Raw genomic sequence first — 17,051 nt, forward strand, 5'->3', positions numbered from 1 at the left:
TAGATTGTAGGAGAGGTTTCAAGAGGACCACCACCAGCTCTGTCTTGTGTTAGAACCTAATTTAGGAGCGATTCAAGGCTGTGAGAGCACTTCCCGTCCGAAGAGCTTTTAGAAATAAATGATGAGGCTGGAGAGAAGCAGGAAGCTGGAAAGGACCTGCGGTCCGTTCCCTCCCGAAGCCCTTTTTACCTGGCGTCCGTGAGCGGCGGCAGCAGCGATGGCCGCTGCTCTGCTCCTGCCCTGGCGCGCCGGAGAGTGCCCAGCCTCCCCGCCACCCCACCACCCCGCCACCCCGCGACAGCGGCCCACTAGGTGATGCCCACTGGGGAGGGTGTCATGATGGTCAGCTGGGGGTTGGGGGTGTCATCCAGGCTTCTCGTTTTGCAGAAAAGAACACCGAAACCCAAAGGCAGTCCGCGACTTACCCAGAAGCACACCCATAGTGACGGGCCTGTGCCTCGGGCTAGGGTGGCCCCTAACACCCACTTCGCAACAGAGTAACGTAATGCACACCCTCCCTCATTCTGGCCCTGTTAAACCACAAGCCTCGACGTTTGTCTGTCGACGTTTGTCTTTCCAGCATTTATTGAACTGTGATCTCCGATCCCCTGCAAGACAACCACCTGGGTCTGGACCGGGGCTGCGGTGGGGGCCCGGGAACCTGCATTTAACCAGCCCCCGTGGAGGGCCTTTCTACCCCAGGACCAGAGACTCACAGCGGGGGGTGTGCAGACTGGCCTGCTGGCCTCTGAGCGCCAGCTTGTGCTGTTGCCAAGGCCTGTCCTTTCTGAACTGCATTTTCAGCTTTTCCAGGAAAAGCAATTTGAGCTAAAATTGCCTTGGCGTGATCTCTGCCCAGAAGGGACCTTTCTTCCAGTAAGAGGTTTAATACCATTTTTTTTCAATCTGCTTTAAAAATTTTTTCTGTCTAATAGGGATAGGAACTTGATAGAGATCGTTTCGTGTTTTTAAGCAGTCAGGAGTTATTTTTAGTCATTTAAATGATGAGATCAAATTAGTCTAGAGAGCTCTGTGTGTGTGTGTGTGTGTGTGTGTCCACATATCGCTGATGGAGAGAAAACATCACACACCTTTGGGCACTTGTCTTTAATTAGAGTTAAGCAGAGCTGACAGGATCCCAAACAAAATGAGAGGGGAAAAAAATCTAAGAAACTGTGTGATTTTCAGGACTAAATTAAATCGATTCGGAAACAAGACGACCCGGAGCCACGCTCTGGTATGAACCCCCTCAAGGCAAAGCCACGCGTGCTCAGAAGCTATCCTGCTCGCTTCCTCCTTGACGTGTGGCGAGTGCGGGTCCCGCCGGGGTGGGGGTCACCCACGGCCCCACGGGTCTGAAGGCTGGTTCTTCCCGTTCCTGGCCAGGTGAGCCCGGTCAGCTCCTTAATGAGCACAGGGTTCCGGCACCCCCCACACCTCGTGCCGCCTTCGCACCCGCCCCTCCCACAAACACCTGCTCCTCCGAGGCCCTCCTCCGGCCGCCGCCTCTCCCCCAGCTCCTCCGGGCTCTCTCCTGCGGCCCCCCACGTTGTCCAGGAAAAGCGTGGCACCGGGCTGGGCGGTCATCGTGTCCGTGTTCCTCGGAAGACTGTGAACTTGACGGTTTTAACTTCCTGCCTGGAGCTCCTCAGCAGCTCCTCGCACTCTGTCGAATGAATGACTATCAATCCATCAACCTTGCAACCTCCACGGGTCAGTAGGAGTTTATTTCAATCCCTTTCTCGGCATGCCCACCCCTGCCAGACAGGCAGGGACCCCGAGAGCAGCCCGTGGGCGAACCTCAGCCCTCTCTGATGCAGCCGCATCGGAGCTCCGCTTCCAGCCCTGTGCGGGCCCCAGGGAGACCTCCGTCAGACTCCAGACCCGATGGCTCCGGGTCTTCCCGTGCAACTGAACTCTGTGCAGCACTTAATTTCTGAAATACTCAGGGGAAATAAAAAAAATACTAAAAGTGGAGGGAAAGCAAAAGGCCCGACCTGTGCCGGCGCGGGGGACTCGGGGATACGGCATAGAAGGCGTGCAACCTCACGTAAGGAAGTCGAAGCTCAGCGAAGGAGGAAGGGTTACACTCCAGCAAACCAAAAAGCCGAAAGAAGCTCCCCGCAAAGGTGGGAGGCCAGCTGAGCACTAAAAGCATTGACTGCGGGCGGCCCAGAAAGGGCGTAAAAAGAAGCCCTGGTGGGCGCCTCACGAGACGTGTCTGCCCAGCCGGCCCGGCCCCTGAGCACGGGGAAGACCGCCGCACAGGAGCGAGAGGACGCCGGCGCCGAGGATGGGCACACAGGGCCTGTCTGCAAGCACAGGACGTGCCTCAGACAAAGGAGCATCGGCGAGCCTGATCCGTTACCGCAGCCCCGTCAGGTGAGCAGACCTGAGGGGGAGGAGGGGGAGGAGGGGGGCCTTTCGCCCCAGACTGCTCTGATTTCTGTAAGAAGTATATTCCTTTAAAAAGAAAAACGGAATACGGACTCGTAACAGGATGTGCTTTAGGGGAAACGTGTGATGAGATCGGATGCTAACGCTACGTCGGGTCTCTTCCTGCCCAGAATCGGGGCCCAGTACAACCCGGAGGACGCTGACATGTGGGGAAGAATGGCTCAGAGTCCACTATCAGGGTGAGGCCGAAAGGGACGTTGCAACTGCCTTAAATGGCCTGCTCCTGAGATGTGGCGCACTGTCCAGTGAGCGCAGGGGGAGGAGCCCTTACCGGGGGCAGGGCTGCAGGCGGGTTGCTGCGGAAACTTCAAACCTGAACGCTCCGCCCTCTGGCCAACGTGTCCTTTCAACATCGCATTATAGCCACTTTTTTTAATTTCAAGAATTTTTTCCCCATCAGGTCTCAATGTGTGCATTCTTGGCTTTTTAAAAAAATTTTAAAGATTTTATTTATTTTTAGAGAGGGAAGGGAGGGAGAAAGAGAGAGAAACATCAGTGTGCGGTTGCTGGGGGTCATGGCCTGCAACCCAGGCATGTACCCTGGCTGGGAATCGAACCTGTGACACTTGGGTTCACAGCCCGTGCTCAATCCACTGAGCTACGCCAGCCAGGGCTTCATTCTTGGCTTTTTAAAGATGTTACATGCTAGCTGAGAAGAGCAGGAGATTATTAATGTATAAACGTGTCTCTACGATTCCCGGCCTTGAAACATGCTCTATTTTCAAAGCAATAAAATGTTTTAACCACATTTTTTTCTAGGCCCACCAACGTGCGCTTCAACCCCAAGCTTTAAAATGCTGAGCACCACCCTGGGCAGGTGGCTCGGTCGGTCGGAGTGTCGTTCCACACAACAAAAGGTTGCGGGTTCGATCCCCAGGCAGGGAACAGGCCCAGGTTGCGGGTGAGATCCCTGGTCCGGGTGTAAACAGAAGAGGCCACTGGTCGATGTTTCTCCCTCGCAGCGATGTTTTTCTCTCTGCCCCTTCCTCTCTCTCTAAAAAAAAAATCAATAAACATGTCCTTGGGTGATGATTATGGGGGGAAGCGGGTGTCAGGGGACTCATTGGTAATAGGAAAAAAAAAACAAAAACTTTTTAAATAAGATGCTGAGTGTGTCCTGCTTGAGGTGCTCCCGGCACTTTGTCCTGCTGGGTGTCCCTCACAGCCACGAGGCCGCATGTGACGGACGCTGCTAGGCTCTGTGACATACAGCAGAGAGACTAGGGAATGGGCTGTGGCCTTGACCGTCCGGGTGGTTAAACCCAGGCCGTCCCACTTGCTAGCTGTACGACCTTGGGCAAACCACTGCACTTCTCCCCACATCTGCTCCTTCCCCCTAAAACTCTGCAGGGCCAGGTAGTGAGGTAGCGAATAGGTTTTCCTCGTGGATGCACGGTACTGGGCACATTGTCTGGCTTATAGTAATCACTCAAAAGGAAAAAGTATACCTAACATTCCCCCGAGGTCTGCAGACACCAGGCTGCAAATCGGAGGTAACTCGAGCTGCTGAAATGTCTGGCTCACCAGTCTGTTCCTGTGAGCATTCTGTCTGGGAGCCCGTCCGGGGCAGCGCGACCTCGGCGTCCAGCTGAAGGGGCCGTGACCTCTGGGACCCTCACTGCACAGGCAGCCCTGTTGCTTTCTTGAGTGTTTGAAACTTCTTGATTTTTTTAGTTTTATTTGCTCTCAATTTATTTTAGATTATTCTAACTCATCGTTTGAAAGCTTCCATTCATAAATGGTATTATTTCATTGTATTTTATTCTTTTTATAAATTGATTTTAGAAAGAGGGAGGGAGAGAGAGACATCGATTTGTTGTCCCACTTATTTATGCATTCACTAGTTGATTCTTGTATGGGCTGTGACCGGGGATTGAACCCGTGGACCTTGGGTATCAGGACAATGTTCTAACCAACTGAGCTATCTGGCCATGGCTTTATTTTATTCTTTTGATGTGCCTTCTACTTTATTTTAAGCAGTTCATCAATTTACAGTATATATGTTTTATTATTTTAAATTATATAGTTTAACAGTATCCTTTTCAAAGCTTCCACAATGCCTTTATTTTTATTGCAGCCATTCCATTTTAGCTTTAATTTCTCCATGCTTCTTTCCTTGTATATTTTTGAAATTGCAATTTCTACAAACTGTAGGAACCTATACCAACAAAATGTTAGGACAAGGTTGTCTGTTAAAGCAAAGACGACTCAGGGGTCTTTTCCTCTTCTAGTCGCCCTGAAAGCGCCCGGCCGGATGGAGGCCCCGGTGGTGGCACGTGTCTCCTGTGATGAGCGGCGGCGTGTTTGGGACGGGAAGCTGCACCACTTCCGAGTTTGCCCGTGGAAAACAAAACGGCAGCCGGAGCCCTGGTGCACCCGCAGCCTGGCAACCCCCCAGAGCTCCCGCCTCCCGCTCAGGACTCCTCCCCTCCCGCAGAAGTCTCCTGATGGCAGGGACCGGGGCCCACTTCGCAAGGTAAAGCCGCGCGTTGATGTGAGTGGGCTTCCGTCCCCGCGGAATCAGCTGCTGCGATGCAGAGTGTGCCACAGAGACGGGCGTCCTCAGAAAGGCCTGCACTCGAGGTTGCCCGCGGGTCACGCCTAGGAGCTTGGCCCGTAACCGCTCCCAAGCTGGTACCAGGCTGCCCCTGATGACAACTCGGCTCAGCAGCGCCACGCCCGTGTCCGAGCACACGTGAAGGCTTAGGCACAACACCTGCTCCCCCTCCTGGAGTCTGGGGTTGCGGTGTGTGCTGGGGAGAGGGCGCTGCTAGGACCAACTTTAAAAAAAGAAAACAAGTTTGGGTGCCTCGTGTCTGATGAGCTTCACTGGTAGACGGCACGTCACCACCCGTGGCTGAAGGAGGGACCCCTCCATGGTCCCTCGGGAGAGGACGCTGGGCAGCCCGAGCCCGGCTCCCTGCAAACCCCTCCCCCCACCCCCTTCCTTCCCGGGTGGGACTCACTCTGCCTTGCACCCCCTTCACTGCGAGCAGTCTCCGCTGGGAGGGCGCCCGGCTTCTTGTTCGTTATTATCACTGTCAGTGTTGCTGTGATTCTGTTGTAAGAACCCGTGAGGTGCGCCGTCTTAGCAAGTTAGGCGGAGGGCTCCAAGTTCCAGGCACGCACAGCCTACTCTCCGGCACGCACGGAGCCCGGAGCTCACGGCCGGGAGCTCACAGCCACGTAGGGCCTTATTAGAGGCCTTTCACCTCGGCTTGAAGTCCCAGCATCAGTTGCCTCAAAATTTGTGCGCAAAGCTCTCTTTTGGTGCATTCTTTGAAGCCATCGTAAATCCTTTGGAAAGAGAGCCATCACATAAATAAAGATACATTTGTTAAAAAAAAGAGGAGGCGGAGGAGGTGGGGGTGAAGGGAGATGAAGAAGTGCAAATTGGCACCAAAGAGTCACAGGGATGTGCAAGTACAGCGTGACGAGCATAATCAGTAATATCATCGCCTTGGCAACGCACGGGGCCAGGTGGGAACTCGGATTGAGGGAGGGATCACCTGGTCGCCTATACGAGTGTGTCTGCTGTGCTGTGCACCTGAAACTAATTTTAAAAAGTGTTGAAGGCAAACTGCAACCAAAACATAAAATTGAAAAATAAACTAAAAGGGAAAAATATATATACATCTGCTGGACACTTTCCCTCGATCTAAAGCTGAACGTAAGCAAAACGTTGCAGCTGGTCTCCCTTCTGTGGCCACCCCCTTGTCCCGTTTGCAGATGGCTTTTTAAGAGGCCTCTGGCCAACTGCATCAGACCAGAGAAGCAGCCAGGTGGGGGTGCAACTCATCTCTACTTTGGGGGTGGGCAGGTTAAAGCAAGACGTGGTGAGTGAAAGGGTCAGTGCCCTTACGTTTGCTACCAGCTCCAAATCACGTGATCTGCATTAAAAGTAGGTTTCCATGTAAGTTCCTACTTGCACTCACCAAAAAAAAAGTTTAAACTGCTCTAGCCAAGCTATTTTTCTCCTCAGTATGATGATCATAATTCGATCTGCAGAGAAGCAACTGGGTGGGAATACATTATCATTTCAATTCGGCTCAGAATAACTTCATACAATGATTTTTCCACTTTCCTTACAACCTGTAAATAAAGGACTTCCATCTCGCGGTGCAAATGACATCTTGCTGTCGTGGGAAGTCTCCCTAATTCGTCTTCAGAGACGACACGCAGTGACCGGATTCTCGCTCTGCTGAGCGAGGCCAGGAAGCCTGCAGGGTACTGCAGCACCATGAGCTCCACCCACGAGGGCACCTGCGGGGGGGCGGGGGGGTGGGGGACACGACCTCACAGGACCCAAAACACCGCAGTCCCGCTCCGCTCGTGGACCAACAACGGGTCTGCAGAGGAACCTGAACACACGACTGGGCACGTCGCCGGGGAAAGCATACGAGAAGATCAGTTTTGAAAATGCATGTGTAGAGCTCGGTGTCGGGGAATTCATGTTCCTGCCGCTGCCTGAACCACAGCTGAATGCACCTACTGCTTCACCTCTCCGAGTGTTCTGACATCTGTGGGTGAGAAAACCTGGGAAACTCAATGGCCAGTAGGTGAGAAATTCATGAGTACTAGTTAATTGATTTCTTTACCTTTTTTTGGTAAGAACTGAATCTGCTGAAACAGACTTTCTGCCCTTTTAGACAGGCTCATGAATTCACAAGAAATCTCCTGAAGGTGTGGTCCGATGACAACCTCAGGGCCCAACTGTCCCGTGAGGTGGGCGAGGACAGCTGATTGGCAGATGCCCGACTCAGGCGGGTGGGAGCTGTCCTGCCGCCTACGACCTTTCTCACGTGCTCCGAGAAAGTTTGGGACGAAAGAGAAAGGAGGAGCCTCCGAGCCATCACGACCCACAGAGATCCGGTTCCCTATACAAAGTACCGCCAGTGCTCCTTCCTCCCCAGCGGGTTTCTGTCCCGTGTGTCACAGAGTAAAGGACCAGGCAGAACCCCAGATGCTGACCGTGAGCAGTGCTTTTATTAACAGAAAGGAAAATGACGGAGGGAGAAAAAGAGCGAGAAACGGACGTCAGCTGAAATTCGAAGCACACGATTTCTTGGGGCTCACTGTCGTGGATTTCAGGAAATGGCCGCTCCCTGGAACACCAACGAAAGAGGAGCCGAAATCGGGAACGGCGACCCTGAGGACCTCAGTGGAAGGCACTGACCAGAGTGGGTCAAATATAAAATTACAGAGAGACTTCAGTACCTTAGTACTTCAAAGCCCAAATTAGCAAAGCCAGGGAAATGTGAATTGCATAAAACTTTTATTATTTATTAGCAGTGTATTCTTCTACACTTTAAAATAGAACAAAATATCTTTTGGAAAGTTAAACTATTCATTAACAAAATACATGTCAAACAATTTTTATTATTGCAGTAGAATTACTTTGCTATATACTTTCTGTATTATATACATACACTTCTTGGTCAGTCTATGTATGCACATGTGTATAAAATGTTAAGACATACACGTGTAGATACATATGACTGACACACGCACACCAGAATGCCAGATTTACAGTAGTCAACTTGACAGTCGTCTCAAGAGCTGCACACAAGTTAGTGTTCACAGACTACACTGTCTCCGAGGTTCCCTTTCTCAACTGTCGTCTGAGTTACTTTTCAATGATCATTTTTTAAAAAAATACTATCGTCGGCCTATAGAATTCAACTTTTTTTTACAATAACTCATAATAAAATATTTCACTATTTCAGCTTCTAAAAAGGTATACAATGTAATCCCACAATCTTTGATCCCTAACACGTACATTTTTTCATGAACTTTAGTGCAATTATTTGGTACTGCCGTGCCTGAAGGTTCAGTCAGCCGACCTGAGCCAAACATTCACTCAAAGGCCTGTTTAAGAATGTACAACATCCAGCAGCGTGTGCAATGGTCTCGAGGTGCCCTCTCCTAATAAATACGCTATAAATAACCCGGTGGGTGAGAGTGAAGGCTTCACGGGGATCCATTAAGCGACACGGAGAGCCAGGGTCTGGGGTTCCCCAGCTCCCCACAGAAAGGAGGCCTCCAGGCTGCCGGAGGCCTGAGTGTGAGGCCACGCTCACGTGAGAGTGCCACGAGGGCGTCCCTTCCTGTTCACGCTGGGCTTCTGACAGGCCAGCTCCGTGCCGAGGTCTCCGACCTCCCGGGCACACAGCTCCTGGAACACACAGAGCCACTCAGCAGCATCCTCTCCCGTGTTTCCCCCCTCGTGGGGTTGGAACCGGGGCCTGGCCACGTGGGATCGCTGGCCACCACAGGCTCGTACCACACGCAGAAACCTCTCCGGGGCCGACGACCCTCTCTAGAGGGCAGGGAGGAAACAAAAGCGTCTGGAATGTCGAGTCACTTCGTGGAGGACACTTGTGGGAGGAACGCCCAGGGGGGATCCTCATCCTCCGCGGGATGCTGAACGGTGCAGAGGGCCCCCAGACGCAGAGCCGCGTGGCCCAGCAACAGAAGCAAAGGGGCAACAACGGCCTCCGGAAGCCGGATCCAGCGGCCCGACTGTTGCTCGAGGTAAGCCCGGAGAAGCTCCTCCGCGTGTCGGACAGACGGACGGACGGACTTCCCGAAGGACCGACCCGCCCTGCCGCCTCCGCCCGCAGCGGGAAGGTCAAAGCCACTCTCTGGAACTCTCTCCCCTGCTTTGTCTTACCAGAGAGGACGTATGGATTCGTTGTAGACAAAACCGTCCTAACCAAACCCAAAATACAAATTTTTGGTAGCAAACAGCAAGAAAATCTAAATCAAAATATAGTCTAGCTCTGACGTAATTTTATATATTTATAAATTTATCAAAATAGGCTTTTGAAGTTCACCATACATACACAATGTAACACTGTACACGTAAATGTAAGAACAGGTGTATTACCGCAATACATTAAAAATAACCTTTCAAAATACCAAAGTCAACGGGAAAACTGTCTTAAAAAGTGTGGACGAACAGAGAGTCTCAGTGCACGGACAGTAGTCGGGGGCCAGGGGGCGGCCGGGTCTCAAGTCTCTCGCAGGACTTGGGTGCTGGCCGGGGGTCTGGGGGCGCAGGCGGGGCCAGTCCTCCGGCCCGCAGGGGGCGCTCTCTCCGCAGGGCTCGTCCGGCGGCGCGTCTGAGAGCGGCTCTCCCGGGAGGGGTGAGGTCTTAGTAATGAACGTATTCGGACTGAAGGGACTGTGCAGGGAGAGACACAAAGTGAGGTTACGTCCCATCCCCACCCGACGCCTGGCACATCCCACAGCTTCCTCCTTCCTCCACACCGGGCAGTCGGGTCGATGCGATAAAAGATAGATAAAGCAAACTAAGAAAAAAAAATAAGGGAAACAAAGCACTGGCTAAGAATGAGACACTCAATGACAAAAGTCATTGCAAGAAGTTTCTCTTATAAGGGGATTACTAATGTATTAACGCGATGAAAGACTAAGCAATATTTGAACGCTGGTAAGTAACACCGAACGTGTTTCCACGCTTTCGTGCACCACTATGGAACTTTACTCAGAAGTATTAAATGCACCCGTAAATACCTGAAGACGATCACACTGTACTTGAAGAATCTATTACACTTGTGAGTGTAACTGAATACAGATCATCAGGATGTTAATGCTTCTAATGCAGTAAGTGGAATTAGCAATCATTTAAATACATTCCTCCAGAACGGGCGCATTTCACAAACGGCTGACAAGTCCTTTGCTTTGCAATCTGACCTTCAGACCCCAAAGCACGCGTGTGTGCTGCGGAGTCTGGCAGCCCTACAAACCGGCGGGCGGGCTTCCGAGGACGGAACAGTGCATGGCCGCCGCCCTTATCACCTGAGATAGTGACACGCGAAAGGAATGTGCAGGGACAGGTCGTCGGGCTGCGCTGAGAGGGGACAGAAACCAGAGGACCAGAGGCAGAGCCAGTCCGCCTGGCAGCTATTTCTGGGCAGAGACCGCAGCTGGAAGGGGGAGAAACACAGACCCGTCTGCCGGCGACAGAACGGCTCGCACGATCCTTCTGGTCGGGTTCCCGGGAGCGGGACTCGCTCCCCCGGGCCCTGTGCTCCTCCCCCAACATTTAGTTTTCACGTTGGTCGGCAGCGTTTTATGCCTCGGTCTTATCTTTCCTGAGACCGGTCTGTTTTGTTGATGGCGCAGGGGTCTGTACAAAGACGTCTGTCCGCGTGGCAAGGAATTTACAGAAGGACCCGAACCGCCTTGCTCGGCCTCAGAACCCCAGAACCTTGCATGCTGCCATCAGCCACTGCCTCAGTCGGTCGGTCAGCCCCGTGAGTCGGAAGGTGCGTGGTCCCGGGGCCCGCCCCGGACAAAACGCCACTGTCACCGTCTCGGACAGACGTCGAACGGACAGCCACAGTGTCCACGTGAGACGACGACGGGCCCAGGGGAGAGCGACACCGTGCGCAGGCCGAGAACGACCAGGCAAGGAGCCGTCGGGGACAGTTTGGGGGCAGTGGCGCTCGAGGCTGCCGGCTTCGGGAGAAGAGGTGACGTGTGAAGAGCTCCTGCAAAGAGCGGAAAGGGGCTGGCGAGCCTCCCCGCAGGATGCGGTCTGGGCCAAGGCTGCAGAACAGGGGAGAGACCAGGGTGAGGGCATTACCGTGTAAACACGGCCGACCGCACAGGGAGCGTGAAGGAGGGGCACTGCGGGGACGCCCGTGAACCCGGTCCAGGGCCTCGTGGCCCACCCACATCCAAGCTGTCGCCCGGCCGGCAGAGCTTACAGGCGGAGGAGCGCTTTTCCAGCTGGTTTTCCCCAGCTTCTCCGGAGCGGGCAGAGCGGGCAGAGCGGGCAGTCCCCCCGCCCCAGCTGCCAGAGTGTCGCACAGGCACACTCCGTCTGCACCGCCCAGTGCTTTCGTGGGACTGGCCGACTGGGGCTTTTGTTCTCGTTAGACAAGTTACCCACGTGCCCACTAATTATACAGTTCCTCAGACTGCTTGTCAGTTTAGCACAGCGTGGCTCGGCAAGCCACCCCAAGTTCCACTGCTCCCCAATAAACAGAGATACAGCAGACGACCAGACACCAGGGCACGTGACCACGGTTAAATCAGCTTCCTTCCAGGGCCAAGTGCCCTCTTACGCACCCGTGGACAGAGGGTCCGCACGTGTGTGTGCAGGTGTTCTCTCAGTTTAGGGGCTCCCGACACCCCCCGACCCAGAAAACCGGAACGGCCTCCAGTCAATAGCTTGAAGGATTTGTGTCGCTCGTGTGAGCACAGGGCAGAAGCCTTTCCTCCCCCATAAATTACACTTATTTATGTAATCCAGGGATTTTAACTACTCAAGTAGAATATGCAGTTTCAGGCGGACAGGAAGCTCAACAGGGTTCGAGTGAGAGAACAGCAGATCCAGTTTATCACGAATATATGGCATTTTTGTGGTATGCGTGCCACACTGCAGCAGCATGCAACCCGGAAAATAAGAGTGAGATTAGCTCGCACTCGCAGCCCCCGAAACAGTTATGCCAACACACCAGCTTCCAGCGAGAAGCCCTGCTCCCGGAGAGCGGTTCAAGCTGACCTGCAACAAAGCCCTGGGCGAGGAGATCAGGACAGTCTGCTCCGCTCTGGAAGCGAGCTGCTGCTCTGCTGTGGCAGATGTGGGCGGGGACTTCAAAAACGCAGCTCCTCTGGGGTGTTTCTTTTTTAAACAGCCCGGTTACCTAATCGCGGTGGGAAAACATCTGATAACGATATAAATACTGATGGGTCGTTCGTCAGCAAAACTACAAGACGGCTATGGAAAACAGAACACTGTGAGGATGGATGAAATGCTGCCGTCTCTGCCAGCAGACCAGTGAAATGCCATCTGCAGTGCAGCGGCCTTGAACCAGAGGGCCCTGCGACCCGGAGTGCTGGTCTCCCACGAGGTCAACATCCTGACCCAGAGCCCCCGTGTGCTTGTGCCGTGCCTTTTTTTTTTCTGCATTTCCCCATTTTTCCAAGTCCCTTAAGGGAGAAAAAAAATAGTTCACTCGTTACCCTTGATTTGAGTTCTATCTACAGAGGCAAAAAGCGGCTTAGAAACTGTTTTGCTTCACTGGCACAGGTCATTAGAGGGGGGAGCACATGTTCGGCACTACGGCACCTGTTTCCCACCTCACTCGGGTGTGCCACGTTTTCACGAGCAAGCGGGGCAGTGGACGCCGGGGGGAGCGGTTCATCTGTAGATGCCTCTGCAGCCCCCGGCTCTTTCGGGCTCTGCGGGCGCGCTCCCAGTCTTTTATTCGCTTCTGAGCTAACGACACACAAAACGGGAGGGTGGCTAGTGTTCCCACGGATGTGGTTCGGTGACGACACTGAAAGGCTCTGCCTTTGCTAACATAGCAACGCCTCTCTGGTGAAGCTACGGGAAACAGAACCGAGTAACAAAAGCAGCTTGAAAGAGATGCACACGTCTTCCTGCAGCGCTCCCTAAGTGTCTCAAGGACCCGAGAACCAGCCGGTCTGCGTTAACACAGTGCTGCATGAAACATCCTCTCACCCTGCTGCACGACTTGTAGCAGGTTCCTTTCCTCCCCGGGGGAGTTCAGTCTGTGCCTCCCGGCCGCCATGAAGGGCTCAGCCGGTCGAGGACAGACTGCCGACCCCCGACCCGGCCCAGCCAGCGCCGCATGGGTGTTTGCAGTTCGGCTGAGCACCAGGGTCACACATTTCTCGAACACAGCGTGGCTTATTTTCGGAAAGCCACACAGGGAGGGGAACATAAACAAGCGTTCCGATGACCGGAGAGGAAAGCTAAAGCTGAAACCTTGGCTGCTCTTCTCTCCTCGGGGCCTCAGAGGCGACCGAGGACAACACCCCCCGAGCACCTCCCCCCTTCACTCCACGTTCATGAGCCCCGTTACGTTAACCAAGTTTTAGTTCCGTCAACATCTGTTAGGCACCTGCGGTTCTGTGGGACCTGAGGAAAGCAACCAGGAGAGAGAGAGTCGGGGGCCAGTGACCGAGAGCGCCGGCCCGGGCACGTCCCGAGGAAAAGGCATCTGGCCCCACGGGTCACTAACGCGTCACGGGCAACCGACTGCGAGCCGGGCCAGGAACTCCAACCCCGGCAGGGCCGGGGGAAGCCGGGGAGAGGGCTGGGCAGAGGGCGGAGTGTCCGGCAGAGCACAGGAGGGGGCGCATGTGGCCGGGCGGGGAAGGCCCCGACTGGACGCTCGCTGCAGGTGGGCCGAGGGGCTGCACTGAGTGACCCAGAGCCGGGAAGAACATCACTGGGTGTCACCGGGCGCCTGGGACAGCCAACGCCGGCGGTGGGAGAGCCCCGGGCCCGGGGGCAGAGGTGTTGGGGGCCACCCCAGCTGCCTCAGAAAACCTCCACCGGGTGCGGGGAGGAGGGGGGGTGGTGGTGAGAATGGGGGACCCAGGTGGGCGGCCCGGACGTGGCGAGGGAGAGGCAGGCCAAGTGTCAGAGACCGCTCCGAGCCTTGGGGGAAGGGCCGGTGGAGGAAGACCAGCAGGTGATGATTTAAGGGCAGAAAAGAAAAAAACGGGCAAATACCATTCCAAAAGTCAAAAGGGACAAAAGTAACAGGGATGGGGGGGTGGTCAGTAGTGTCGGAGGCCGCGCGAAGACAGAAGAGTGAGGACCAACAAGAAGCTGTCGGGCCCGGCCCTGAGGACGTCAGTGGCCGCGTGGGAGGGGCCTAGAGCCTCTCCGTGGAGTGGGGTGGGGTGGGGGGCGCCTGTCTCGCTCCACGTTTGCAGCCCTGAATTTTCATCCACAAAAGCAAACAGATCGCTTACAATTTCCTAATAACAATATGGTGGCGCTGCTGGTCACACACGACTATTTAATGGTGCCCGTCCTCTGATGTGCGTCCAAGCACGGCGGCCGCCCAAGGGTCCCTGCCGCGGTAGGGGCTGCGGCGGGGGGTGGGGCTCAGACCCGGGCCCCTGCCCTCTCCAGGGCTCCCAGCAGGAGCCGTCATCCCCGGGACCTGCAGAACCTTCCTCACCGGATGGGGTGGGATGGGGTCCGATCGAGTCACTCGGCTAGCGCCCAGCGCCCACGGCTCACGCGACGCCTCCCAGGGTCTTCGGCCGAACCTTCCCGCCGCATCTTCATTGCCCCGCCCTCCCCCCACCCCCACCCCCCACCCCCGCCCCAGCTGCTGCGGCCCCGGAACACTCGCTGCTCCGGCCGCGACGACAGCCAACAGTGTGAGCGCTGTCCGAGAGCACTGCGCAGTCATCACCGCCACCCGTCACCAAGATATTGTCGCCACAGTCACACGGAACCCCCCCAAAGCACACCCTCCATGTCTGCGGAACACTCTCGGAATAAACGTGTTGCAGTTTGATCTTAAATAGCCCCTGGGAGCTGCGCCGGCCCCAGGGCGCACAGAGCCTGGCTCCGCCCGTTGTTGCCACCGCCCCACTATCACTCCCCTTGCGGAGGGATTCCGTCCCTCGCAAAGGACTGGCCGCAGGAAGGGGCGGAGGCAGGCTTCGAACCGGGGTCCCCCGGCGGCCCCCAGAACCCAAGCCCCTCACTGCCGCCACACGAGGCTGCATCTGTTGCTGCTGCTGCTGCTGCTGCTGAAGCAGCCTCCCCCCCTCCCCCTCCTGCGATCGCTGGGTTCCCAGCAGGCTCCTACTACCCCCCAGAGCCCGACGACTCGGTCACCCCCTCCCCGCAGCTGTCCCTGACCCTCCCCGGCAACACGAGGCCTCCGGCAGCCCGCCCTCCCGTTTGAACACCGAGCACAGCGCACACACGCGACAACACCGTCAACACGTGGCTCTGGAGTCAAAGGGACCTGCGTTCAAACTGCGGCCCCGCCACCGCGCACCTGTGGCTCGGTCTGAGGCACAGCATTTGACCCCTCGAACCCCCGAGGGATCGACCTCTGAAACGGGAGCGCAGCTCTTACCACTTTCACTCAGGTAAACACCCGACCACCCCCACAGCCATTCCGGAAAATACTCGATGAGCGCCAACCACACGCTAGGCTCAGAGCTCACAACTGGACAAACCGGAGGCCCCGGCCCTGCCCACCCTCCCGCCTGCAGTGACGGCCTGGCGGAGGCTGCAGCCCACGAACAGAGGGCTGCCAGGCGCAGTGGGAAGGAGGGGGCGCTGAGACCAGGGCTACAGGGCAGCCCCAGGGCCCGCCCGACCGAGGCTCCCGGGGTCGGGAGAGGACGGTGCAGGCGGGCGTCCACCCCGGTGGGACCTCTCTTCACAGCAGAACAGATCCCGCGCTCAAGACAGACACCTCAGGTGATCCCAACCTAATGAGACACTTCCCCCACCCACCCCATCGTCACGCGGCCCTCCTTCCGAGCGTTCGCAGCCGCCGCCCCCGGGGTCAGAGAGGGGCCACCGAGTTCTCACGGGGTCGGCACGTGCACAGCGCCCCTCGCCCCTGGCTCTGCCAGGGCCGACCGACAGCAAGGCCAGCCGAGGCGGCCAAGGGAACAAAAGTAGGTCTGACTGCGCCTGAGCACCCCGTCCCGGCCAGAAGGGCCCCTTAACATTCGCTCCTGTTTTCTGCGTGAAAGCAGTTCCTGACAGAACAAGGGAACCGTTCCTGCATTTGTCCGGGGGCTGAGCTGCTGCAAAGAACGAGAGAGAGAAAGTGCAGCTTTCAAAAGACACGCTAATTACAGCTTTTAAACTCTGAGGCTCCCCCGGAACACCTGCCACCCCCACCGCTCGCTCGGAGTTTCTGGGTCTTTCTCAAAGGTGCTGGGAAGGTGCCGCCCTGCAGCCCCCCTGCCCTCCCTGAGGGTTTAAAACCACGGCCCAGTGACTTCCTCCCACTCCTTCTTCCAGGGCTGCCCGCCTCACGCCTCTGGTGCATGAGAGAGCAGGACCGCACGGCTCAGACGGGAAACCCGCAGCTGTCGAAGAGCTGCGCTGGGGGGGCCAGCAGGGCAGGAGCCTCGCCGCCTCTGCTTTACGCCGCAGCGGACGGGGGTTCCGCCCCCGCCTGGACGTGCGGCCAGGGCGCCAGCAGCGGCGGGGCGCGGAGGCCTCCCTCCGCTAAAAGGCAGAGGGGTTGTTGTGTCTGTTTGTTTGTTTGCTTTTCCTGTTTGTTTGCTTGTTTTGAGGCGAAGACAGAGGAGGGAGGGTCAGGGAAAGAGAGACGCCACCGTGCGGCCCCCCGCTCTTTAGAAATGCTTTCCCTTCGCAATCAGCCGACAAGTTCGAGGGGAAGAGGAGAGAACCAGCAGCCGCCGCCCACACAGACGATGACTTTAAACTGAATTACTGGAAAATTACCCAGGCCAGAAAGCGGGAGGGGGAGGAGAGAAATGAGAAAACACGGACGGAGACCAAAATGACGTCATGCAAACACGGGGCGGGGAGGGGGGCGGCGAGAGCCCCACCAGCAGGGAGGGCGGCGGAGGTCCGGAGGAAAAGGCAGGCCGTGCCCTGGTCCAGCCGCCGGGCCCCACCGCCCCGCCCTCCGTGCCGGCAGCCCAGACCCCGCCCCACAGTGGAATCACGCAGCTCAGTCTCTCTGTGTGCCCCCCCCCCCCCCCCGGAAGGGGGACGGCCTGCGCTGGGGCTAAGAGAGAGAAGCCCTCACTCAGCGCATGGAAACGTCGGCGGGGCGCGGTTTCTG

General features: G+C 56.1%; 1 protein-coding gene across 2 annotated transcripts in view; it reads right to left on the reverse strand.

Moving 5' to 3' along the window:
- Window positions 1–7,428: 7,428 nt before the first annotated feature.
- CDC14A (cell division cycle 14A) overlaps window positions 7,429–17,051 on the reverse strand; it is a 101,676-nt gene continuing 92,053 nt past the window's right edge. For both annotated transcript variants that reach the window (XM_045817000.1, XM_045816999.1), the window contains exon 16: window positions 7,429–9,643. In XM_045817000.1, coding sequence (XP_045672956.1) covers window positions 9,614–9,643 — 30 coding nt within the window. In that variant the 3' untranslated portion in view covers window positions 7,429–9,613. The remainder of the gene's footprint in view (window positions 9,644–17,051) is intronic.

Source organism: Phyllostomus hastatus, unplaced genomic scaffold, assembly GCF_019186645.2.
Source record: "Phyllostomus hastatus isolate PE091 unplaced genomic scaffold, TTU_PhHast_1.1 phas_scaffold_216, whole genome shotgun sequence".
NCBI classification, from domain to species: domain Eukaryota; kingdom Metazoa; phylum Chordata; class Mammalia; order Chiroptera; family Phyllostomidae; genus Phyllostomus; species Phyllostomus hastatus.